The 19,360-nt window shown below is 67.2% G+C and overlaps 3 protein-coding genes across 3 annotated transcripts; 1 reads left to right on the forward strand and 2 right to left on the reverse strand.

The window, feature by feature from the left end:
• Positions 1-1,062: 1,062 nt before the first annotated feature.
• Positions 1,063-5,137, reverse strand: TEPSIN (TEPSIN adaptor related protein complex 4 accessory protein). The gene is made up of 13 exons (XM_056115775.1): positions 5,073-5,137; positions 4,876-4,948; positions 3,893-3,984; positions 3,716-3,809; positions 3,577-3,644; positions 3,428-3,506; positions 3,293-3,358; positions 2,928-3,113; positions 2,713-2,842; positions 2,420-2,533; positions 2,244-2,322; positions 1,949-2,083; positions 1,063-1,868 (listed from the first exon to the last, which is right to left on the reverse strand). The coding sequence occupies exons 1-13, from the start codon at positions 5,118-5,120 to the stop codon at positions 1,482-1,484; spliced, it is 1,551 nt and encodes a 516-aa protein (XP_055971750.1). The 5' UTR covers positions 5,121-5,137; the 3' UTR covers positions 1,063-1,481.
• Positions 5,138-5,399: 262 nt separating this feature from the next.
• On the forward strand, positions 5,400-6,100 carry NDUFAF8 (NADH:ubiquinone oxidoreductase complex assembly factor 8). Its single transcript, XM_056115808.1, has 3 exons — positions 5,400-5,530; positions 5,658-5,768; positions 6,004-6,100. The coding sequence occupies exons 1-3, from the start codon at positions 5,447-5,449 to the stop codon at positions 6,028-6,030; spliced, it is 222 nt and encodes a 73-aa protein (XP_055971783.1). The 5' UTR covers positions 5,400-5,446; the 3' UTR covers positions 6,031-6,100.
• Positions 6,101-6,473: 373 nt separating this feature from the next.
• SLC38A10 (solute carrier family 38 member 10) lies at positions 6,474-15,283 on the reverse strand. The gene is made up of 16 exons (XM_056115757.1): positions 15,055-15,283; positions 13,625-13,742; positions 13,009-13,054; positions 12,796-12,889; positions 12,577-12,720; positions 12,360-12,484; positions 11,185-11,287; positions 10,896-11,078; positions 10,488-10,599; positions 10,189-10,295; positions 9,477-9,630; positions 8,777-8,938; positions 8,320-8,670; positions 8,111-8,218; positions 7,409-7,564; positions 6,474-7,342 (listed from the first exon to the last, which is right to left on the reverse strand). The coding sequence occupies exons 1-16, from the start codon at positions 15,151-15,153 to the stop codon at positions 6,552-6,554; spliced, it is 2,853 nt and encodes a 950-aa protein (XP_055971732.1). The 5' UTR covers positions 15,154-15,283; the 3' UTR covers positions 6,474-6,551.
• Positions 15,284-19,360: the final 4,077 nt, after the last annotated feature.

A 19,360-nucleotide genomic window follows, 5' to 3' on the forward strand; every position in this document is an offset into this window, starting at 1 on the left:
TGTGTGTGTGTGGGGGGGGGTGCCGAGAATTGAGCCAGTGTGCAAGGCACGCGCAGAAGCACCCAGCCACACCACTAGCCCAGAATGTAGGTGAAGAGGAGCCATAGCCCAGGTGCCACACACCTTCTGATTTGTGGGTCCCAGCCTGCAAGTGTTGGCTCTTATCTCTTGCTGCATATGTGAAGGTGGGAGCTGGTGGGAGGAGTCCCACTAGCTGGCCTTGCACCCACCCCATCCCACCTCCAAGGTTAGTCCCCTCACTGATCATAAAAGCTCCTCAGAATGGCCCACTTGGGTCAAGATGAGGGCCTGCAGGAGGCGGGCAGGACCTGAGAGCAGGGGAGGGAGCCCAGGGCCAGGGGAGGCAGTCTGCAGGGGGGAGCTGGGTCCCTGGCTGACGGACCCTCAGAACAGGCCAAGAGCAACTGCCCCCTTCCTGGCCCATAGGCACTAGGACTCAGCTTCAAAGAAGGTGTTTTCCAAATTCTACTTCTGGCTATGGGGACCGCAGGCTGCCGGGCCCTACTCAGCAGCGCTGTGCTCGGCACTGCTGCCTTGGCGTGGTCAGGGTGCCAAGCTATTTCCTCCAGCCCCACGGGCTTCATTCGGCTCTCCTCCACAGTCCCAAACACCATCTCTTGGCACTGCAGGTTTCTGCTGAGTCCTCAGCGCGGCCGGGAACAGGGATATGTCAGCAATCCCTTCTCAGTGCCCAGCCTGCTTCTGGGGAAGTCCTAAGCACACACTGACACGCAGGCACACACTCATACACAGGTGCTGACACAGGTATGCATACATGTGCTGACACACGGGCACACATGTACATGCAGGTACTAAGACGGGCACACATACATGCAGGCGCTGACACGCGGGCACACACAACATGCAGGCACTGACACACATGCACACACTGACACAGGCACACGCTCAATGCACATGCTGACACACAGGCACACTCATACATGCAGGCACTGACACATGGGCTCACACATATACTCAGAAATGGGTTACATACAGGCAAGGCAACAGGTGAGGCATTTATTCATGACAGGGTCCCAGCCCTTGGTCCCAGCCCTTGGTGTCTGGAGGGGCTACACACCGGGACTGCCAGGAAGGACCAGGCCCAGCCCCCTCACCCAAGACTAGCACGCCAGGCCCCACTGCCTGTGGCCCTCTGCTGTGAAGTGCCAACACGACAGGACAGAGGCTAGAGTGGCCCTCCCTAGATCCTGGGATGGGCAGTCTCTGCCACATTCCCCACAGAAGTGTCGGGGGACCTAGCTGGCGGCACCCCTGGGAACTGGGGTTCCTTTCCCCTCGGGAGTGGCCTTAGGGTGATGGAGGCAGCACAGCAGACACCCCCAGTCAGGCCCCCAGGCATGCTCAGGCACAGCCCGGGGCCCAGTGTGGCTGTCTGGAGTCCGGCCAGACGCCTGCTCTGAGCTGCTGTCACCAAGTCAGGCCCTTGGGGCACCCGTGAGTCACACGTTCAGAAACGCAAACACAGAAGGTTCGTGGGTGGGCGGTTCCAGGGCTGACCCCCTCTGGGAGACTGGGGTCCGCTCTGGCCCCGACAGGCGGGCACAAGACACCAGCTCCATGCCTGCGAACAGGGAGCCGAGGCTGCCATCTGGGCTGGGCGCAGACCCAGGGTCCTGCTCGCTCGGAGGCTCCCTGGTGTCCGTCGGGGTGGGTGGGGTCGGGGGCACCAGGCTAGGGGGCGAGGGCGGAGATGCATCCCGGGAGAAGGGCACAGTGTCCGCCAACAGGTCGCACGGACCCCCTCGGGTGACGGCGTGACTGGGTGGGCCCGGGGGCCCCGGCATGGGGGGCCGCTGCCTGCAGGCTGCCTCCAGGTGCCTCAGGATCTAAGGAACAAGACCCAGGGTGGACTGGGCGTGTAGGAAGCGGGGAGGTGAGGCTGGCAGCGCAGGGAGGGCAGGCTCACCTTGGTGGCCTTGGTAGCCACAGGCCCCTGGGTGCTGGTGCCCAGTTCGTGCAGCCGTGGCTGGGCCAGCAGCAGGATGTGCTCCGCAGACAGGAGGTCACTGCCTCCCAGCGAGGCCACTGCGCTCAGCACCCGCTGGGAAATGAGAACGGCCGCTCAGGCCTCGGAGCCTGTGGGACTGGCCAGCCTACTGGGTGTCCCCCTGACTCAACGTCGTTCCCCGAGGCACCCCTGCACTCGGTCCCCTCGCACCCCGACCCTCAGGGCTCCCCGCGCCCTCAGGCCCCGCCCTCACCATCTGTGCACACTCATCGGGCCCATCCAGGCGGCTGAGCAGCAGCTGCAGGACCACCTCACAGTTGAGCCGCCCACACCTGCGGGGAGGGAAGGAGTCCGTGGGGGGCGGCAGGGGACAGTGCCAGCTGCGGGGGGGACGCAGGGGGCGGTGCCAACTGCAGGGGTGCGACTCACTCTTTGAGGAAGCAACGAGTCTCCTCGCGGTTCAGGAAGGCGCGGGGTCCCCTGGTCACGGCGCAAACCAGGCCCAGCTCCGGCTGGCAGTCCTGCAGGGTCTCCACCTCGTTCCTGCATGGGCACAGGGCGGCTGAAGGGGCGTGGGGGCGGGGGCGGGGCGCGCAGGGGGGGTCCGAAGGGCGGCTGGGGGGGATGGGGGGCGGTGCAGTTGGAGGGCGGGGGCGGGAGGGGGGTGGCTGGAGGGCGGGGGCGGGCCTGGGCGCCCGGTTCCTGGGAGGCTTCCCCTGCACCTGTCAGTCAGGTCGCCGTCAGAGCCGCCCTCGGAGGCCTTGCCGGGTTCGCTGTCACCCTGCACACTCGGGTCGCTGCTGTCCAGCTCGTCCCAGCCCCCACCAGCCCGTCCAGGCTGGTGCTGTGCTGCTGCAGGAAACGGAGACGCAGGGGTGGCCATGGGGGACCCCTCCGTGCCCAGCGCCTCCCTAGCCTGCCCCTCCGCTCTCCTCACCTCGGACCCCAGCCCCTGGCACAGCCCCGGGCCGGGGGCTGCGGGGTGCGGGCGTCACCACGGGCTGGTAGGAGCCGGCAAGCCCGGGCGCCGGGCAGGCGGGGCCCGCGGGCGTGGGGCGCATGGCGTGGACCAGCACCTCGGCCGCCCTCTGCATGCTGGACAGGAACGCTTCCCCCGCGGAGCCTGTGCCGAGGTGAGACGGCCCTGCTCGGCACCCCAGCCCGCGCCCTGCCCCTCACAAGGGCCTGTGTGCTGGTGTCCAAGAGGCCCCGCCAAGATCCAGAACTGGAGGGGGCAGCGAGGGGTGGGGTGGGATGGAGCGGGTCAGAGGTCACCAGGGGACAGGTGGGGGCAGCGCTCACCTGGCCGCTCCTCACTGTAGCCGAAGCCCTGGAGCGCACCCCGGGGCCGGGACTGGGAGCCCATTCCTGTGGGGAGGGGTGGCAGTCAGTCGCAGCCAGGGATGGCCTGGGGGCTCCCACAGGGCTGGCCCCTACCTGCATGCGGCAAGGCCTGAGGGGGCTGCGAAGGTGGCACTGGAGACTCGGGGTCTGAGAACAAGGTGCTCCCCAGGTCCTGGACAAGAGGGACCACTCAGCACGCAGGGGGCTGCAGCCTCCCCACGCGCAGCCCTCCCGGGGCTCACCTGCGCCGCCGCCCGCACCTTCTGGTACAAGCTGTTCCCGTGGAGGGGGTCCGGGGGGCCTGCAAACACTGTGGGGGGGTTCAGGGCCGGCCAGCACCCACCCCCCAGGGCAGAGCCCCCAGCCTCCGGCCCCACGCACCCGAAGCTTCCTGGATGCAGGAGGGGCAGCGGCGCAGCAGTTGCAGGAAGGCAGGGGAGCCGCGCATGCTCAGATGCTGCAGCAGCTTCAGCACCTGCGGGGCAGCGGGGGTGGCGGGTCAGCTGCCAGCACTGTCTGCCCATCCCGCAGGGACCCGGAAGGGCACCTGCTCCTCACCTTGAGCTTCACGCGGCCTGAGCCCCCGTGCAGCCGGGCCAGGAGGTACTCAAGGAGGCACAGGCTGCTTCCCGGGGACTCGTGCGAGATCTCTGGGGGTGCGTTAGGGAAGCTCCGCCGGAGAGAGATGCCTCAGCAACCGGCACACGCAGACACACATGCATGGTGACTCCCGGGACACGAAGACACACGTGGACATACTGATGACCTCCCAGCACATGCAGACACACCCACAGACACCGAAGACCTCCAGGGACACACAGACATGTGCAAACAGACTGATGACCTCCTGGGACATGCAGACACACATGGACACACGGATGACCTCCTGGGACACCCAGACACATGCAAACAGACTGATGACATCCTGGGATATGCAAACATGCGTGGATACGCCAATGAGCTCTTGGGACAATCAGACACACAGACATGCCGATGACCTCCTGGGACACACATATACACATGGACTCAGATAGACCTTCTGGGACACACGGACACAAGCAGACACGCCAATGACCCCCTAGGGCACACTCAGAAATGCTGATGACATCCTGGGATACGCGGACACACACAGACACGCCAATGACCTCCTAGGACACCCAGATACATATGGACACACTGATGCCCTCCTGGGACACCCAGACACACATGGATACACAGACGACCTCCTGGGACACGCGGACACATGCAGACACGCCGATGCCCTCCTGGGACATCAAGACACACGTGAACACACGGATGACCTCCTGGGACACGCAGACACACGTGGACATACTGATGCCCTCCTGGGACACCCAGACACACGTGGACACACAGACGACCTCCTGGGACATCAAGACACACGTGAACACACAGACGACCTCCTGGGACACGCAGACACACGTGGACACACTAATGACCCCTGGGACAAGCCCAGCCACCCGGTGAGTTCCCGGACCACGTGGGCGCCCCCTGGCCGCCCCACCGGGAGTCCTGTTGGATACTGACGACCTCTTGGAACACGTAGCCGGGACACGGGGCCTCGTCGTCCGCGGTCCCCTTCAGCAGGACGGGGAGCTGCGGAGAGGAGACCGTGAGCAGGGCTGGGGGCGCCCGCGGGCCCCGCGCGATCCCGCCGGCCTGGACGCCGCCGGGCAAGGAACCGACCCGCCGACCAGCATCTCCGCGGCCGCCAGCTCACCCGCTGCAGGAAGAGGAGTCGGTCCCGCAGCTGCGCCGAGGCCGCCATGACGCCCGTCACTCTCGGTCCCGCCCATTTCCGGGGCTTGCCCAATCACCGCGCGGACTAAGCCCCGCCGGCCAATCGCCCGTGGAGGCGGGTCCTGACTCCGACTTTGGTAAACAGTGTGAACCCAAACCAATCTGAAGACCCGGTTAAAGATAGACTCGGTAACCAGCCAATCGCCAGAGTCCGCGATTCTGGAGGCGGAACCCAGGGCTGAGTTACATCCAATGACAAGGCGCGGAGGAGGCTAGGGGGCGGAAGCGCCGACTGTAAACGCCGGAAGAGGCCGGTCTAAAGTCCGGCGCCCACTGGGTCCGGAGCGATCTCTCATGGCTGCTAACGGAGCTGTGTGGAGTCGCGTGCGGAGCCGCTTTCGCGCCTTCCCCGAGCGCCTGGCGGCCTGCGAGGAAGAGGTGAAGGGCGGGGGACGCGCGGGGTGGCGACGGGCACAGGGGCGCGGGGCGGCAGACACGGGAGGAAGTGCTCGGGGGCCCCGGGGCCCGCTGCCCCTAGCCCACCACGCCGCCCTCCCGCCCCCAGGCCGCCGCCTACGGCAGGTGCGTGCAGGCCGCCACGGCCCCGGGCGGCCGCCTGAGCCGGGACCTGTGCGCGCGGGAGTTCCAGGCCCTGCGGAGCTGCTTCGCCGCCGCGGTACGTGTTCCGGGGCCCGCGCAGGCCAGGAGCTGGTACCTGCCCTTCAGCTGAGGATACTTCCCGCGCCCCGCCCTTCCCCGCCCGGGTTGCCTCCTGTTCCCTGCACCCAGACCTCGGCTTCCCTGGGCCCCACCCAGGCCGCCAGGGGTTGGGGGCAGGTATGGAACACGCACGCGAGACCTTGTGACCCCAGGTGCCAAACAACACGTTTGACAAGATACTGCTCTTCCAGGCCAAGAAGACCGTCGGGGGCCGCTAGACCGTCCCCAGGAACCGCTGGTTGGGGTCCTCCTGGCTGTGGGCGAGCACAATAAAGATTTAGAGCCGTGGTGCTGGCCATCTCTGCTCTAGAAGGGACTGCGATGTACACTGGGCAGGGCAGGGTGCCCACCCCAACCAGGAGCAGCCTAATCAACCTGGAACCACAGGTGGCAGGGCCAGAGAGAGTTCCTGGGATGTGGGTGGACAGTCTAACTGGGGCAGGGCCTGAGGGGGACTGGGTGGTCCCTGTCCTCGGCTCCAGTGATGTGTGCAGGGGCCTGTCGCCACTGTGTCCTTCCATGTCCTCTGATATACCCCAAGGGGAGAGGCCCCCGTGGCCAGAGTGCCCTGGGCCTCGCCAAACGTACTGAGTGACCAGCCAGGGCACCTGCTGGCCTGGGGCTGCTGCCCAGCCCCAGATGACACATGTGCTCAGGAGGGCGGGAAGGCACTGAGTTTATTCCCGCGTCCAGGAGCAAGGCCGAGGGACGAGAGTTCTGGAAGGTGGGCAGTCGGGGCTCAGGCCTCCTCCAGACCGGTTGGCATCTGTTTGACCTGGCGCCCATGGACCACTCGCAGAGCGCCCCCTGCAGCTTGGTGGAGCTGCGTCTCCAGGGCACCGCGCAGATCACTGAGGTGGGCCTGGGGCAGGGGGTGGAGGCCCAGGAGCGCCCCTTCTTCCTGGACAGGGCCTGCATCCCGCCGCCGGCGCCGCAGGTCCGAGCCGGCCTGGACCTTGAGCTCGCGGTTGGGCTTGGCATTGTCCGGCTTCTGGGCGCCAGGCCTGGGCCCTGGCTCGGGGTCTCGGTCAGCAGCCCCCTCCTTCCCCTCTGGGTGCCCGCCCTGAACCCCATTGGACATGGCGCCCCCTTTGCCGGGCAGGGCCAGGGTTCTCGTCTCTGGCTGCATCCTCTCCGGAGGGGGCTCCCTCCCAATGTCCTTCCTTGGTCCCGCTGCCTCCTCCAGGGCAGCCACCGAGGCTGCCACTTCTTTCCGAGGCTTCTTGTCCCCGTGGGCGCCTCCAGCTACGTTGCGTGTCCCCGGACCTCGCTGCTGCACGCCTCTGGGTGCTGGGGTAGCATCTGGTACAGGAGCCTCACCAGGCTCAGCGTCCTCATGGCTTCCCTGAGCCCCTGCGTTGGCACCATGAGGGCCAGCCGGGGGTCTCCCTGCGGCCACTTCGGACCCCTCCACAGGGCGCGGGTCATGCCCCTGGGGTGGGGCAAGGAGCCGTCCAGGAGCACCAGGTGCCAAGTCCAGAGGCTGTGCCGGGGGCTCCCGGGGCTCGGCCTCCTGCTCCTTGCCGTCCCCTGCGGAGAGAGGCAGGTCAGGCGGGCACAGTGGGTGGGGGGCAGCACCCATGCCCAGGCACTTGCCCTCCTCGCCGTCCTGCCGCTGCAGGTGCATCTCCTTGTGCTGCTCCTCGATGACGGCCAGGAGCTTCTCCTGTTGCTGCAGCAGCCGCTTCTGCTGCTCCTGCTGCTCCTGGATCACCTGCAGCAGCACTGCGTGGTCCAGCAGCTCCGCGCGGCCTGCAGGGACACAGCCACCACGTCTCCCTCCGTCCCGGGCCTGCCCCACACTGATCCTGGGTGCCTGCACAGCGCAGAGCCCTCAGGCCGGGGTGACACGGCCCGCCTGCTCCACCCACAAGACGGCAGGGGGCACAGGGACGAGACAGGCAGGTTGGGCAGGGGCAGGCTGGCCGGAGTGGCCCCCAGCCCCCCGCTGGGGGACCAGAGACCATGACAGGGGGTGCCGTGTGCGGCCGCTGGCCACGCTGCCCGCCATGCCTACCTGCCACTATTTTTTGGATTTCAGCTGCTTATCCCAGTGAGAGGCACAGGAGAGAGGTAGGAGAGGAGCTGTGAGAATCCCCGCTCAGAAAGCACAGACACGAGAAACTCACAGGCGACGGGAGGATGGGGGGTGGGGAGGCAGGCCGCAGGTTCACACCTGAGTCACTGTGGACAGTGCCCCAGTGGCACCAGGCCATCCCACAGTGCTCCCAGAGCGCAGCCCAGGATCTCAGAGGCACAGAGGAGTCCAGATTCCCACGCAGAGGCACAGGGACTCACCTTCCAGCCGACTGCCTGTGTGCTCCACGCCCTGCGCCCCTGCCTGTGCTCCCGGGGCTCCCGGGGCTGGCTTCTCCTGGGCGGCCCCAGCCAGAGGTGCCTGGGCACCTGCATACAAAAGGATGAGCTCCTGAGCTGGGCAGGCAGGGGCAGCTGCACCCGCCGGGCACCAAACGGCGAGCGATCCCCGCCCCCCTCACCGCACCCACCAGGTTCACTCCTGGGCGCAGGGCCCGGCTGCAGGGCGCCCCCATCCGCGTGTCCCTCAGAAGGTGCTGCCTGGGCCCTGTCCTTCAGGGGCTCTCTGGCTGGCTGACCGTGGGCCTGAGGAGCCTTTGGGGGGTCTGCCCCCAGGGCCTGGCCTGGCCCAGGTGGCCCCCTCTCTGAATCGGGCAGCGGGGGGGCCCCCTGGGCCTCTGCGTCCGGCCTCTTCTGCTCCTGCTTGGGGGGGCCTTTGTCCTCCCTGGCCCCCTCTTGGTCCCGGCCCTCGTCTACCAGCACCTTGTCATGCGGGACAGGCGGCTCGTGGCGGTGGGCCTCACCCACAGGGGCCGCCACACCTGTGGGGAGAGGGTGTACACTTGGTGGGGAATGTGGCCGGGCCGGCCCACCCACCCCCCTGCCGTCAGCCCAGGGCAGAGCGGGACCCCAGGCCATGCACCCCACCTTGGCCCGGACGGTCCAGCTGGGCCTCCTGCTTCTCCTTGGCGCCTTCTCCAGGGGGCACATCCTCAGGACCCCGGATCTGGGCCTGCTCCTGCTCCTGCTTCTCAGGCAGCTTTGGCCGGGCGCGGCCGTCCTGGGCACCGTCCACAACGGCATTGGGGCCTGCAACACACAGCCTTTCCAGCACTTTCTGCACAGGCACCCATCCAGGGCCACGTTCCTAGCTGGCAAGATGGCCTGGGCAGGGACTTCTCTCCTGGCCATCCCCAGAGCCACAGGGCCCAGGACCGCATCTGTGACAAGGCGTCCACAGGGTGGACAACACCGCGGCATGGCCAGCAGGGGGCAGCAAACACCCGAGCCAGCCCATGAAGACGCAGGAAGCTTCAGGGACAAGTGAGGGCACTCGGCCATGGTCCCGACCCCCTCAGTGCCGGACAGGGCAGGGGCAGGGGCTTGGGCAGGGCCGCGGCGACAGCAGCCGGGAGAACAAGCAGCTGGTCAGTGGGAGCCAGTGGCCTCAGACCCCTCAGCAGAGAGCAGTGAGGACGCAGGCAGCCTCGGAGAGCAGCACCCCTCTCTGCACTGCCCGCACTTGGGGACACAGGGCCAAGGGGCGTGCGGACCACAGAACCAACATGTCTGCCCCCACGGCCTCCGGTGGCCATCAAAGGGGCAGCGCGGGGCGCCCCAAGTGTACCTGAGAGCTGGGCAGCCTCCCCCGCCACGGCCTCCACCTCAGCACGCTGACCACCCGGGCCGCCCAGGGCTGCGTCCACAGTGGCGTCCTCGCTCACAAACAGCGTGCTGTGTGTGCTGACCAGCAAGATGCCCAGGCCGACCCACAGTACCACCTGTGGGACAGAGGACCCTGCAGGCAGGTAGGCCGACCCACCCCTTGCCCAGCCACCGCCCCTGGGCAGCCACCTGGCCTGCAGGAGCAGCCACAGCAGCAGGGGAGGGCCCAGGGATGGTGCCGGCACGCGGGCAGCCACCAGTGCAGTCAGTGATGGGCGGGGTGCCCAGGCGAGTCTAAGTGGCCAAGGGCCACACCCCATGCCCTGGGCGGGCCCTGGGGACAGTGTGGTGGACTTGGGTGGTGCTGCCAGTGCCAAAGTGCGGCGGCACGTGGTAAGGGCAGCGACCCCAACCCCACGGTCCGGAGCACACCCTGCCCTGTTCGGCCCGCACAGAGGAAGGGCAGCTTCCCCCCGGGGAGCCCTGCGGGGACCCGGGGCAAAGCTGACAGGCTTGACTGGAAACTGTCGGGAGGCCACGTGGGGACGCAAGGAGTCGCAGCACCTCACAGCTACACGCCACACTGGCGGCCTGAGGGCCCCTGCCCACGCCCCCATGTCCTGACTGCCAGAGCCCCCATGGGGGACGCTGGTCCCGTTCCTCCCAGCACCCACCTGGGAGGACAGGGCGCCCCGGTGCACCTTCCGATAGATGAGGGCTGGGCAGATGAAGCAGATGAGGCTCCCGGTGGTGGCACCCGTCAGGCCCAGGATGGTCTCCACTGCAGACAGAGCCACGCGCTAGGCCTCGCCCATGTCCCCCCTGCTCCCGCAGGGAGGAGCCCCCCAGGTCAGCCGCGTGATGGGGCCGGCTCAGGCCTCCCACTGCCCCCATGGGACGTGGCCACAGCCAGGAGCCACGTGAGGGGTGTGAGGCGGGAGCTGTAGGCGGGTTCTGGCGCTGAAGCCCTTACCGTTCGGGATGAGGATGCCGCCCACCATGGTGCCGAAGACGATGGACAGGGTGAGCGCCTTGAAGCGCAGGGGCGGCAGGTAGCCCCCAGCCGCGAAGGTGCCGTCTCTCTGCTGCGGGCAGAGACAAGGCTGCAGGAACCTGCCTCAGCCCCTCATCGGCATGGGCGACCCCCATCTGGGCCCGTGCTTCGAGGGGCTTGCCCTCTGCTTCCCCCACTCTGCATCTTGGGGGTTAGGGTCACGGGCGGTGACCAGGTCACTCCTGGTGGATTCAGGAAACAGATGCGCTCTCAGGACCAAAGCTAGGTGGGATGCACTTGGCAAGTGCCCCTGCGGCCCCAGGGCCTCAACCTCTGCATTCTGGGGCACGCGGGCTGGCAACCTTCCCGAACCCCACTCAGGCATACCTGCTGCTCGAACAGCAGCGTGTTGAGGGCCTGGCGGCAGGGCAGGATCATCATGGGGAAGCCCACGGCCACAGACATGGCGAAGCCCACACGGATCATCTCGGTCACCAGGTTGGACGGGAAGTGCATGAGCACATTGCCCGCGATGGCCTCTGTGAAGCTCACGTAGCCGAAGAAGCCCACCTGGGAAGGGAGGGCCGTGGGGAGGGCGGGCACCCACCCGCAAGGCCCACCTCGGGCCGGCACGGAAACGGGCGTGGATGTGCCCCTGGCGGGCACTCAGTCCTACCGTCACATAGAAAGCAGTGACCACATGGAGGGAGGAGGCGAAGATGGAGCTCAGCGTCTTCACCGACGGCTCATCCAGGCTGTCGTAGGTGGGCAGCACCTGGCTGCAGGGGGAGCGGCTGAGGGGGGCTGGCGTGGGGCAGTGGGTCTGGGATGGGCAGCACCCGCCCCCTCCAAGTAGCCGCGAGTGGGGGACCTGCCCACCCCCCAGTGCAGAGGGGGAAGCCCATCGAGTCACCCCGCAGCCTCCAGGTAGTGCCGAGGGCGTGGGCAGGTGGGTGGGGGTCCAGAGAGGCTTCTGGTTTGGGATTTTAGGGCCACGCATAGTGGGGCTGGACGGGGCCCCAGGCACAGCACCCAGATGCCCCCTGAGCACCCCAGCCACCCTCGTTACTTATTTTTGTCTTGGTTCAATTTTGGGCCCACACCTGCTGGTGCTCTGGGCTGACTCCTGGCTCTGTGCTCAGGGATCACTCCGGGGGAGGCTCGGGGGCCTGCAAGGTGAGCACCCACCTTGCTGGGAGGCTGTGCCCAGCACAGGCCCACCCGGGCGGGCGGGACCAGACACGTGCACAGAGCTCACGGCCACACGCAGGGGCACATGCACACACCAAGAATACACATGTGCACACCCGAGAGCCATGCACAGGGCGCAGGCCAGTGGCTGCCGGCTCTGCTGAGCCTTCTCAAAAACAGCTCCAGCCTGACAGGCTCAGGCCAGGGCCTGGCGGGGAAGAGTCCCCTGGCCACTCTCAGGGCGCCTGGGGCAGTGGGGGCCAGCCATGCAGCCCAGAACAGCCCCTTCTCCTGCTCAAAGCATCTTGAGGGAGGGACCGGAGAGAGTACATACATGCCTACATGTGGCAGCCGACCCAGATTTCATCCCTGGCGCCCCATATGGTCCCTGAGGCACAGCCAGGAGCCAGGAGCAAGTCCCGAGCACGTCAAGGAGTCAGAAGTGAGCCCCAAGAACGGCCTGGAGCAGGGGCAAGCCCTGAGCACAGTCAGGAGCCAGGAGCCAGGAGCAAGTCCCGAGCACGGCCAGGAGCAAGCCCCGAGCACCATCAAAGCAGTCCAAAAACAAACCAAAACATTCCCACTCGAGACCACCCAGGGTGAGAATAAGACCATCCAGCTGGCGCCATCCCCGCAGGCCGCCGCCGGGGCAGAACTCACGACTGGCAGGCGAAGGACATGCCGAAGATGGGCACGCAGCGGAAGACGCCCTCCCAGCGGAAGTAGCCGACCTGCCGCAGCCACTGTCCCCCGAAGAGGCCATGCTTGAGAGAGGACAGCACGATCTGCAGGGACGTGGTGCAGCTGAGCCACGGGCAGGGCGCCCTGACCCGCACGGGCAGCAGCTGAGCCGAGAGCAGGGCCGCCCCGCACTCACCACCAGCATGAAGACAGTGTAGAAGGCCAGCGCCATGGCACTGAAGGACTGGATGGACCCCAGCAGGTTCCGCTGCAGGCTCAGAGGGAGCACCACGCCCAGCGACACCGCGAACAGCAGCAGCACCCGCACGCCGCCCGTCACCTGGGGACATGCCCATCAATGCCGCGGTCTGTGGGTCTCCCCAGGCCCGTCTCTGCTACTTGGGCAGCGCCTCACCTGGATTCCACAGAGCCGGGCCAGGAAGCTGCCGCCCAGGTCGCCGATGACCACGTAGAAGGCGATGCAGGTGCCCAGCATGAGCCCGATCATGCTGCGGGGAGGCTTGTCAGGCGTGCCTACGGGCACTGGAACCCGTGGCAGCCGCACCACACCCCACGTCCCGCTGCCCGCCCCCGGAGCCTGGGACGTGCCCGGGCCGGCTGCTCCTACCTGGTTTCCACCAGCATCTTCCCAGCCCGGCCGTAGGCGTGCAGCGCTGCGGGGAGAAGGGGGTCAGGGCACCGCAGGAGGACAGCGGGAAGATGTGCGGGTCACGGCCATGGAGCTGCGCATGTACGCTCAAGCCACAGGGCCTGCACCCACGGGCGTGTGTGTCTGTGTCCCTGCCCACACCGGGCTGGCCCAAGACACCCGCCTCCAGAGGCCCTCTCAAGCGTTCCCGAGTCCCACAGCCGAGCACACAGGGGAAGCCGGGAGAGGGAACAGGCTGGGCGCTGAGCTGGGGGTGGGAAGGGGGACAGTACCACGAGCTCGCAGGGACACGCAAATGGCCTGACCACAGGACACGCCTCAGTGTGAACCTGTATTTGTTTGGGCCACACCCAGCAGTGGTCCGGGCTGACTCCTGGCTCTGTGCTCAGGGATCACGCCTGCGGGAGGCTCAGGGAGCCTATGGGGTGCTGGGGATGGAACCCGGGTTGGCCACGTGCAGGGCGGGACCTCCCCACTGTCCTATCCAGTGTGTGAACCTCAAAACAGAGAAAGAGGCTGCTGAGTCTCTGGACAGGGCCGGAGAGGAGAGTCAATGGTCAGTGCGCCCACTCACCCAGGCCGGCGTAGGTCCTGCGCTTGCTCAGGGTGGCGGCTTTGGCCAGGAACATGCAGGACTGGTGGGTCATCCAGGAGCACAGGAGCAGGAGCAGCGCGCCCAGGACGATCCCGCACTGAGGAGGACACAGCGGCCACTGTCACACCGCGCCCAGCACTGCACACACTGGGGCAGAAAGCCCACGTGTGCCCATGTGTGTGCACGTGCACGTGCACACATCTGGGAGTCTGTAGTTGTGCATGCACACATCTATGTCATTGTACGTGTGTGCGCGTGTACCCCTCCGGTACATGGGAGGACGGGGGGGGGTGGGCGTCCCGCTGGCTGGGCCGGCGCCCAGCCACATCTTGGTGCCTATGGGACCCCAGCGGATGCCAGGCCCCAGGCTGAGGATGAGCACTCCGCCCAGGACACTGCTCAGAGCAGGTACCACCTGGAGGCACAGGGCGTGGGGACAGCGGTGGGAAACTGCTAGTGACCAGAGTGGACCGTGTCTGCCCAGAGAAGGGGGCCAGGCTGTGCTCCCGCCAGGAAACACCCGCCGAGTGGAGGAGAGCACAGCCACAGGCACACGTGTGCATGTGAGCTGGCGCTCCCCGACTGACGGGGGAGCAGGTGGTCCCAGGCTCCAGCTCTGTGCTCATCCTTCTGTCTCTGCACACGCATCGTCTGCCCTGGGATAGCAACCCTGCCCCCCTGAGTCCACGCCACGTGTGTGCAGGTGCCGGGTGTGCACCCAGCACCGTGTTGGGGGCCGGTGGGGAAGGGGGGGGTTGCGCCACGCAGCCGGGGTGGCCTCGCACGCCCTTGCCAAGCACTTTTTACCAATAACCCAGAGAAAGCAATTGAACTTTCCTTTGCGTTCTCAGAGCCGGTGCTCGGGACGCAATCCTGGTGGGATGGGGCACCAGCAGTTTCCCACCATGCGGGGAGGGAACCGTGCCAACTGCGGGCGGCGCGACCACTCCGGCCCCCCCACAACTTCCTTCTTGGCTCTCACCCGGGGTGGTGCTCAGGGGTTACTGCTGGCGGTGCCCGGGGGCCATATGGGATGCTGGGGACGGAACCGGGTCAGCCGCGTGCCAGGCGGATGCCCCCCTTCAAATGCCCGCACCCCGTGAACCCCATTCCCGCCCAGGTCCCTGGCCCGGCCTGGCGGGGTCCGCAGGGTCGTGGTCGGCGCCAGGTGGGCCTGACGCGGGCTGTCCCGCGCTGCCCGGGGTGTCCAGCCGCGGCTGCACCTCCCAGGATGCGTCAGCGCGGGACGTGGCGGTGCCTCCGGGGGGGCGCGGACAGCTGTGGCAGGAGCGGCACTGCCCCGTCGCAGGCCCCGCAACCCGCCCCCAGGGGCCACCCTGGCCCCTCCCGCGCCTTGCACCCGGGCCGACCCCGCAGCCTCGCCGCGACCCTGCGGAGACCCCGCGCACCTGCTTGAAGCAGAAGGGCATGGTCAGCACGCTGACCCCGACGATGCTGTTCACGATGTTGGTGATCAGGCCCCAGTGCGATGCGCCGGCCGCCGCCATGGCGCGCGCCGGAGGGCTGCCTGGACGAGGCGGCGCCGCTGACCCCGCAGGCCCCGCGGCCGCCCCACCGCCCCCGCCCCGCTCGCAGTCGCCGCCGCACCCGGAAGCGCCGCCAGGCGACGGTCACCACGCCCCGCCTGCGCGCCACACACGCTTCCGCCCACCGCAACGCCGGAAGTGACCTGCGGCTCGTCGGGCCCGCCCACCGGGGGGCCGAACGGGCGCACCCGCCAGCCAATGAGCGGCCGGCCGGGGGTAGGGCGGGGTGTGTGCCGGTGTCTGACCAATGAGAGACGCGGTGGCCGCGCGCTGCGGGGACCCCAGCCTGGATCGCGGACGCTGGGGCTCCGGGACTGCGGACTGGACCGGGACTCTGCAGCCCCGCGGGCTCCGGGGATTCGCTGCGCCGGCCGGGCCCCGAACGCCGGCTGGGCCCAGAGGGCGACCGGGCTAGCCCTGGGAGGCCAGTGGGCCCGCTGCACGCTCGGAACCTCCCGGCACCGTGCACTCGGATCCCACCGCCACGAGTGACGGTCCAGCTCCGGCTGCCCACTCGCGGGACGCAGGGTTGGCTTCTCCGGCCCCTGCCTGGACGTTCCCCTGGCCACCGGGCCCACCGGCTTCCTGCCCCGACCCGGACTTCCCGTTGGTGTACAGACGCCTCGTTGCGTGGCTGAAGACCTGCTACCGCCGTGGCACACGCCCGGCGCCCCCCGCGCCCCCACGCCCCGGTCTCATGCCCTGCGCTCCGCCACTTCCTCCCCTTCCAGCGAGCCGGTCCCAGCACGCACTGTGCCGCCTCTCTCAGAATGCCGCGCCGCCCGGGAACCCTACCTCTCACCTGCCCCTTGCTGGACACAGAGACCCAGGCACCCCTCTGCCGCTCTGAGATGTCACCGCGCCTCTGCGCTCCCCTCACCCAGCTTCCCACTCTGGGTGGAGAGGGAGGGGGAGCTCGCTCCAGCGGGCTGCAGCTGGGGTAGTCCCCAGGCCTCAGGCAGCTGCTCTGGGCCTGCCAGCGGGTGGGGTCCCAGAAACCCACTTTTTGGGCTTGTCTCTTTTCTAAGAGTTGTAGGCAGGAGGGGCAGCAGGGGTGGGCGCGTGCTCACCCAGGCACCCCCCAACAGGACTCCCCACTTCACCGTGGCCCTGGGGAATGGCATGCACCCCCACCCACGAGGCATCTCTGGCCACCACGCTAGATGCCCCTAAGGACCATGCCCTGGGCCTGCTCGGCTGCTCATCCCAAAGGGCCCCAGGTAGTGTGCCCACGGCCTTTGTGTGTCCTGGAACGTGGGAGGCAGCAGCCCGCAGGCTCGTCCACCCCTTGCCCAGAGGGGACTGAGCAGTCCCAGCCACTGCCGGCACCCAGAGCACCATCCCAGGAAACAGGTCGCCCCACTGTGTAGGGGATCTGTCTCAAGCTTCTGGTCCTCCTATGGGGTCACTGAATGAACGTGGGGGTGGGCAGGAAAAGGTGAGTCCAGGTCGAACTCGGGTGCCCAGGCTGGATAACACCTGGGCTGGGGGGGTGGATAGTGTTGGAGGTGCCCGAGCTAGACCCCTAGACCCCAGAGATGGCCCAGCCGAACTCCAGGAGCACTTGGCAGGGGCACGTGGGCAAGTCTGCGCTGGCCTCCAGCTGGTGGGCCTTCCCCAATAAAGAAAATGCTGGGGGCTGGTGTCCGAGGCAGCTGGGCAACATCCTGGCTCCTGGACACATCCCCTCGGCCCACGCCTGCCGGCTGACCTGCAAACGCAGCGTGCCCGCCAGTGTCCCAGGCATGGAGGCCACAGAGGGGCCGGTAACGAGACTGACAGGCTCCTGAGACTGACGGGCTCCAGGGGCCTGCGCGGCAGGGGCACCCCATGCTCCTGCCCCGCCCGAGCAGCCAGCCCAACGCAGTGACAGATGGGTGGGGCGTAGGCTCGTCTCCTCCACCCCCACCTCACTCTCTGAGCCTCAGTTTCCCCCTTGAAGGCTGGGCCGGGCACAGAACCAAGATACAGGGGTTAGGTACTGGCCTTGCCCGTGGCCAACCTGGGATGATCCCGGGCATGGCCTGAGGTCCCCCAGCCCTACCAGGAGTGACCCTAAGCAAAGCCAGGACTCAGCCCTGAGCACTGCAGGTTTGGCCCAAGGACCCCCCGCTCCAGCTTAAATTTTTGACAAATGAAGTCAGAGTGCCCGATGCTCCCTCAGTGAGGACCCCCCACCCGCCCTGCCCTCTCTGCCAGCTGTGCCCTGGGTGGGAGCTGTCCCCGTCTCGGCGGGCAGCAGGCAGGGGGGCAGCCACAGGTGATGCCGCTGGCATCTCGGCACCAGAGAGCAGAGTCCACAGACACGGAGGCGGTCCCCTCCTCCCCAGCTGCTGGGGCACCCGCAGCCACCTCGGCCGGCCAGAGGACAGACCTGAGTCCTGCTGCCACTCCCCGCCCCTACCTGCACAGGCCTGGAGCAAGGGTGCCAGTCCTGGGGCAGTCCTGGGGCAGGAAGGCTGCACGTGGGCCCTGGCGCTGAGCTCTGGCTGCGCGCCACCAGCCCTGGCCAGGGGCCGGCCAGCTGCCAGCGGGGTACGGCACCGCCTCCTGCCCGCGGCCCCTGGCAAGCACAGCAGGGAGGGGTCTGGAGTGCAGGTGACGCTGCTCCAGGCTGGCATGTGGCCCAGGGCTCCTCCCTGCCCACCTGCCACACATGTTCCGTGCTCAGCACGGTGTGGGGGCCCAGCCTGTCAGCAGTGACTCTCTGCCTCCTGGGGGGGTCACAGGGCAGACCACATGGTGGCCCCCAGATTTCCGGGGCCCTGCCATCCACGGGGGTATTAAAAGGGACCCTGTGGGGCTCACAGGGCTGCTCCACACAGCTGGGGGGTTCTTCGCAGGGGGAGGCCCGAGCTGCCCCCTGCAGAGAGGCACAGGGGGTATCAGGGGGGCAGATCCTCCCCCCCCCAGGAGGAGCTGGCTGCGTCCTTCCCAGCTCAGGACCCGTGACACGTCCAGGCAGTGCTGGGGCCCAGTCCAGGGCATCCCTGTGTCCGCCATGTCCTGGCAGGCCTTGGGCTTCAGGCACTGTCGGCCACCAGCGAAGAAAGGTCAGCCCTACTCAAGGGGCCTTCATCTCCCTGCGTGCATGCATGTGGGTGTGTGCATGTGTATACACGTGTGTATGTGTGCCTTGTGTGTGCATGTGCCGTCTATGTATTTGTGTGTGCTTTTGCACATGTGTGAATATTATGCATATGCATGTGTGATTTGCATGTGCATTCATGTGTGTGCATGTGGCTGCATGTATGTGTGCACCTACATGTGTGGCTGTGTGTGTGTGGCTATGTGTGTGTGCCTGCGTGTGTGTCTATCTGTGTGTGTGTGTGGCTGCATGTGTGTGTGGCTGCACATGTGTGTGTGCCTACGTGTGTATGTCTTCGTGTCTGTGTCTCCATGTGTATGTGTGGCTGCGCGTGTGTGTGTGGCTTCATGTGTGCGTGTGGCTGCATGTGTGTGTGCTTGCGTGTGTGTGGCTATGTGTGTGCGCCTGCGTGTGTGGCCGTGTGCGTGTGTGTGGCTGCATATGTGCGTGTGTGTGGCTGCATGTTTGTGGCTGCATGTGTGTATGTCTGCGTGTGTGTGGCTGCACGTGTATGTGTGGCTGCATGTGTGTGTGCCTGCGTGTGTGTGTGGCTGCGTGTGTGTGTGGCTGCGTGTGTGTGTGTGTGTGTGCACTCCTGCGTGTGGCTGGGCTCTGATTTCTGTGTGCAGGGGGCTCTGGGGCCCTTGTGTCTGTGTCCCTGTGGTCAGAGGAGCCCAGCAGACCTGCAGTGGCACTTGGGCGCCTGGTGACCAGCACGGGGCTGCAGTATCACCTTAGGGAACTCCCAGATGCCCCTGCCATGGGCCAGCTGCCCGGCCCCTCCCTCTGTCCTGGCAGGGCCCCTGCCCAAAGGGAGCCGCCACACCTGTGGGTGCTGCATTGCTCACACACCTGCTGTTTCCGAGACTTCCCCCATTGCAGACACAAAGAGGCACCGAGCGGGTTCCGGGGGGGTGCTCTGCCTACGGTGCTCATGTCCTGAGTCACTTGCCAGGCGAGCACAGGTCTCTGGGGCTGGGGCAGTGGGCACAGGCCAGCGGGCCCGGCTCTCTGCAGCGGGTGGCCTGGGGTGCGTCTAGGACACAGGAAGCCATGACTGTAGGGCATGGCCTGAGCCCG

The sequence above is a fragment of the Sorex fumeus genome, unplaced genomic scaffold, assembly GCF_029834395.1.
Source record: "Sorex fumeus unplaced genomic scaffold, SorFum_2.1 ptg000029l, whole genome shotgun sequence".
In the NCBI taxonomy this organism is placed as follows: Eukaryota; Metazoa; Chordata; class Mammalia; order Eulipotyphla; family Soricidae; genus Sorex; species Sorex fumeus.

What these genes read in the sequence shown, in the direction of transcription:
- TEPSIN (XM_056115775.1), bottom strand. Translation starts at nt 5,120, where the DNA reads ATGGCGGCCTCGGCGCAGCTGCGGGACCGACTCCTCTTCCTGCAGCGG. An exon ending in ACTCGTTGCTTCCTCAAAGA is followed by an intron (nt 2,323 to 2,419) that starts GTGAGTCGCACC and finishes CCCTCCCCGCAG; the next exon opens with GTGTGGGCGGCTCAACTGTG. An exon ending in TGGCTACCAAGGCCACCAAG is followed by an intron (nt 1,869 to 1,948) that starts GTGAGCCTGCCC and finishes CTTGTTCCTTAG; the next exon opens with ATCCTGAGGCACCTGGAGGC.
- NDUFAF8 (XM_056115808.1), top strand. Translation starts at nt 5,447, where the DNA reads ATGGCTGCTAACGGAGCTGTGTGGAGTCGCGTGCGGAGCCGCTTTCGC. An exon ending in TGGCGGCCTGCGAGGAAGAG is followed by an intron (nt 5,531 to 5,657) that starts GTGAAGGGCGGG and finishes TCCCGCCCCCAG; the next exon opens with GCCGCCGCCTACGGCAGGTG. An exon ending in GGAGCTGCTTCGCCGCCGCG is followed by an intron (nt 5,769 to 6,003) that starts GTACGTGTTCCG and finishes CTGCTCTTCCAG; the next exon opens with GCCAAGAAGACCGTCGGGGG.
- SLC38A10 (XM_056115757.1), bottom strand. Translation starts at nt 15,153, where the DNA reads ATGGCGGCGGCCGGCGCATCGCACTGGGGCCTGATCACCAACATCGTG. An exon ending in GGGGCGCCCTGTCCTCCCAG is followed by an intron (nt 9,631 to 10,188) that starts GTGGGTGCTGGG and finishes TCTGTCCCACAG; the next exon opens with GTGGTACTGTGGGTCGGCCT. An exon ending in GCTGGACCGTCCGGGCCAAG is followed by an intron (nt 8,671 to 8,776) that starts GTGGGGTGCATG and finishes CTCTCCCCACAG; the next exon opens with GTGTGGCGGCCCCTGTGGGT.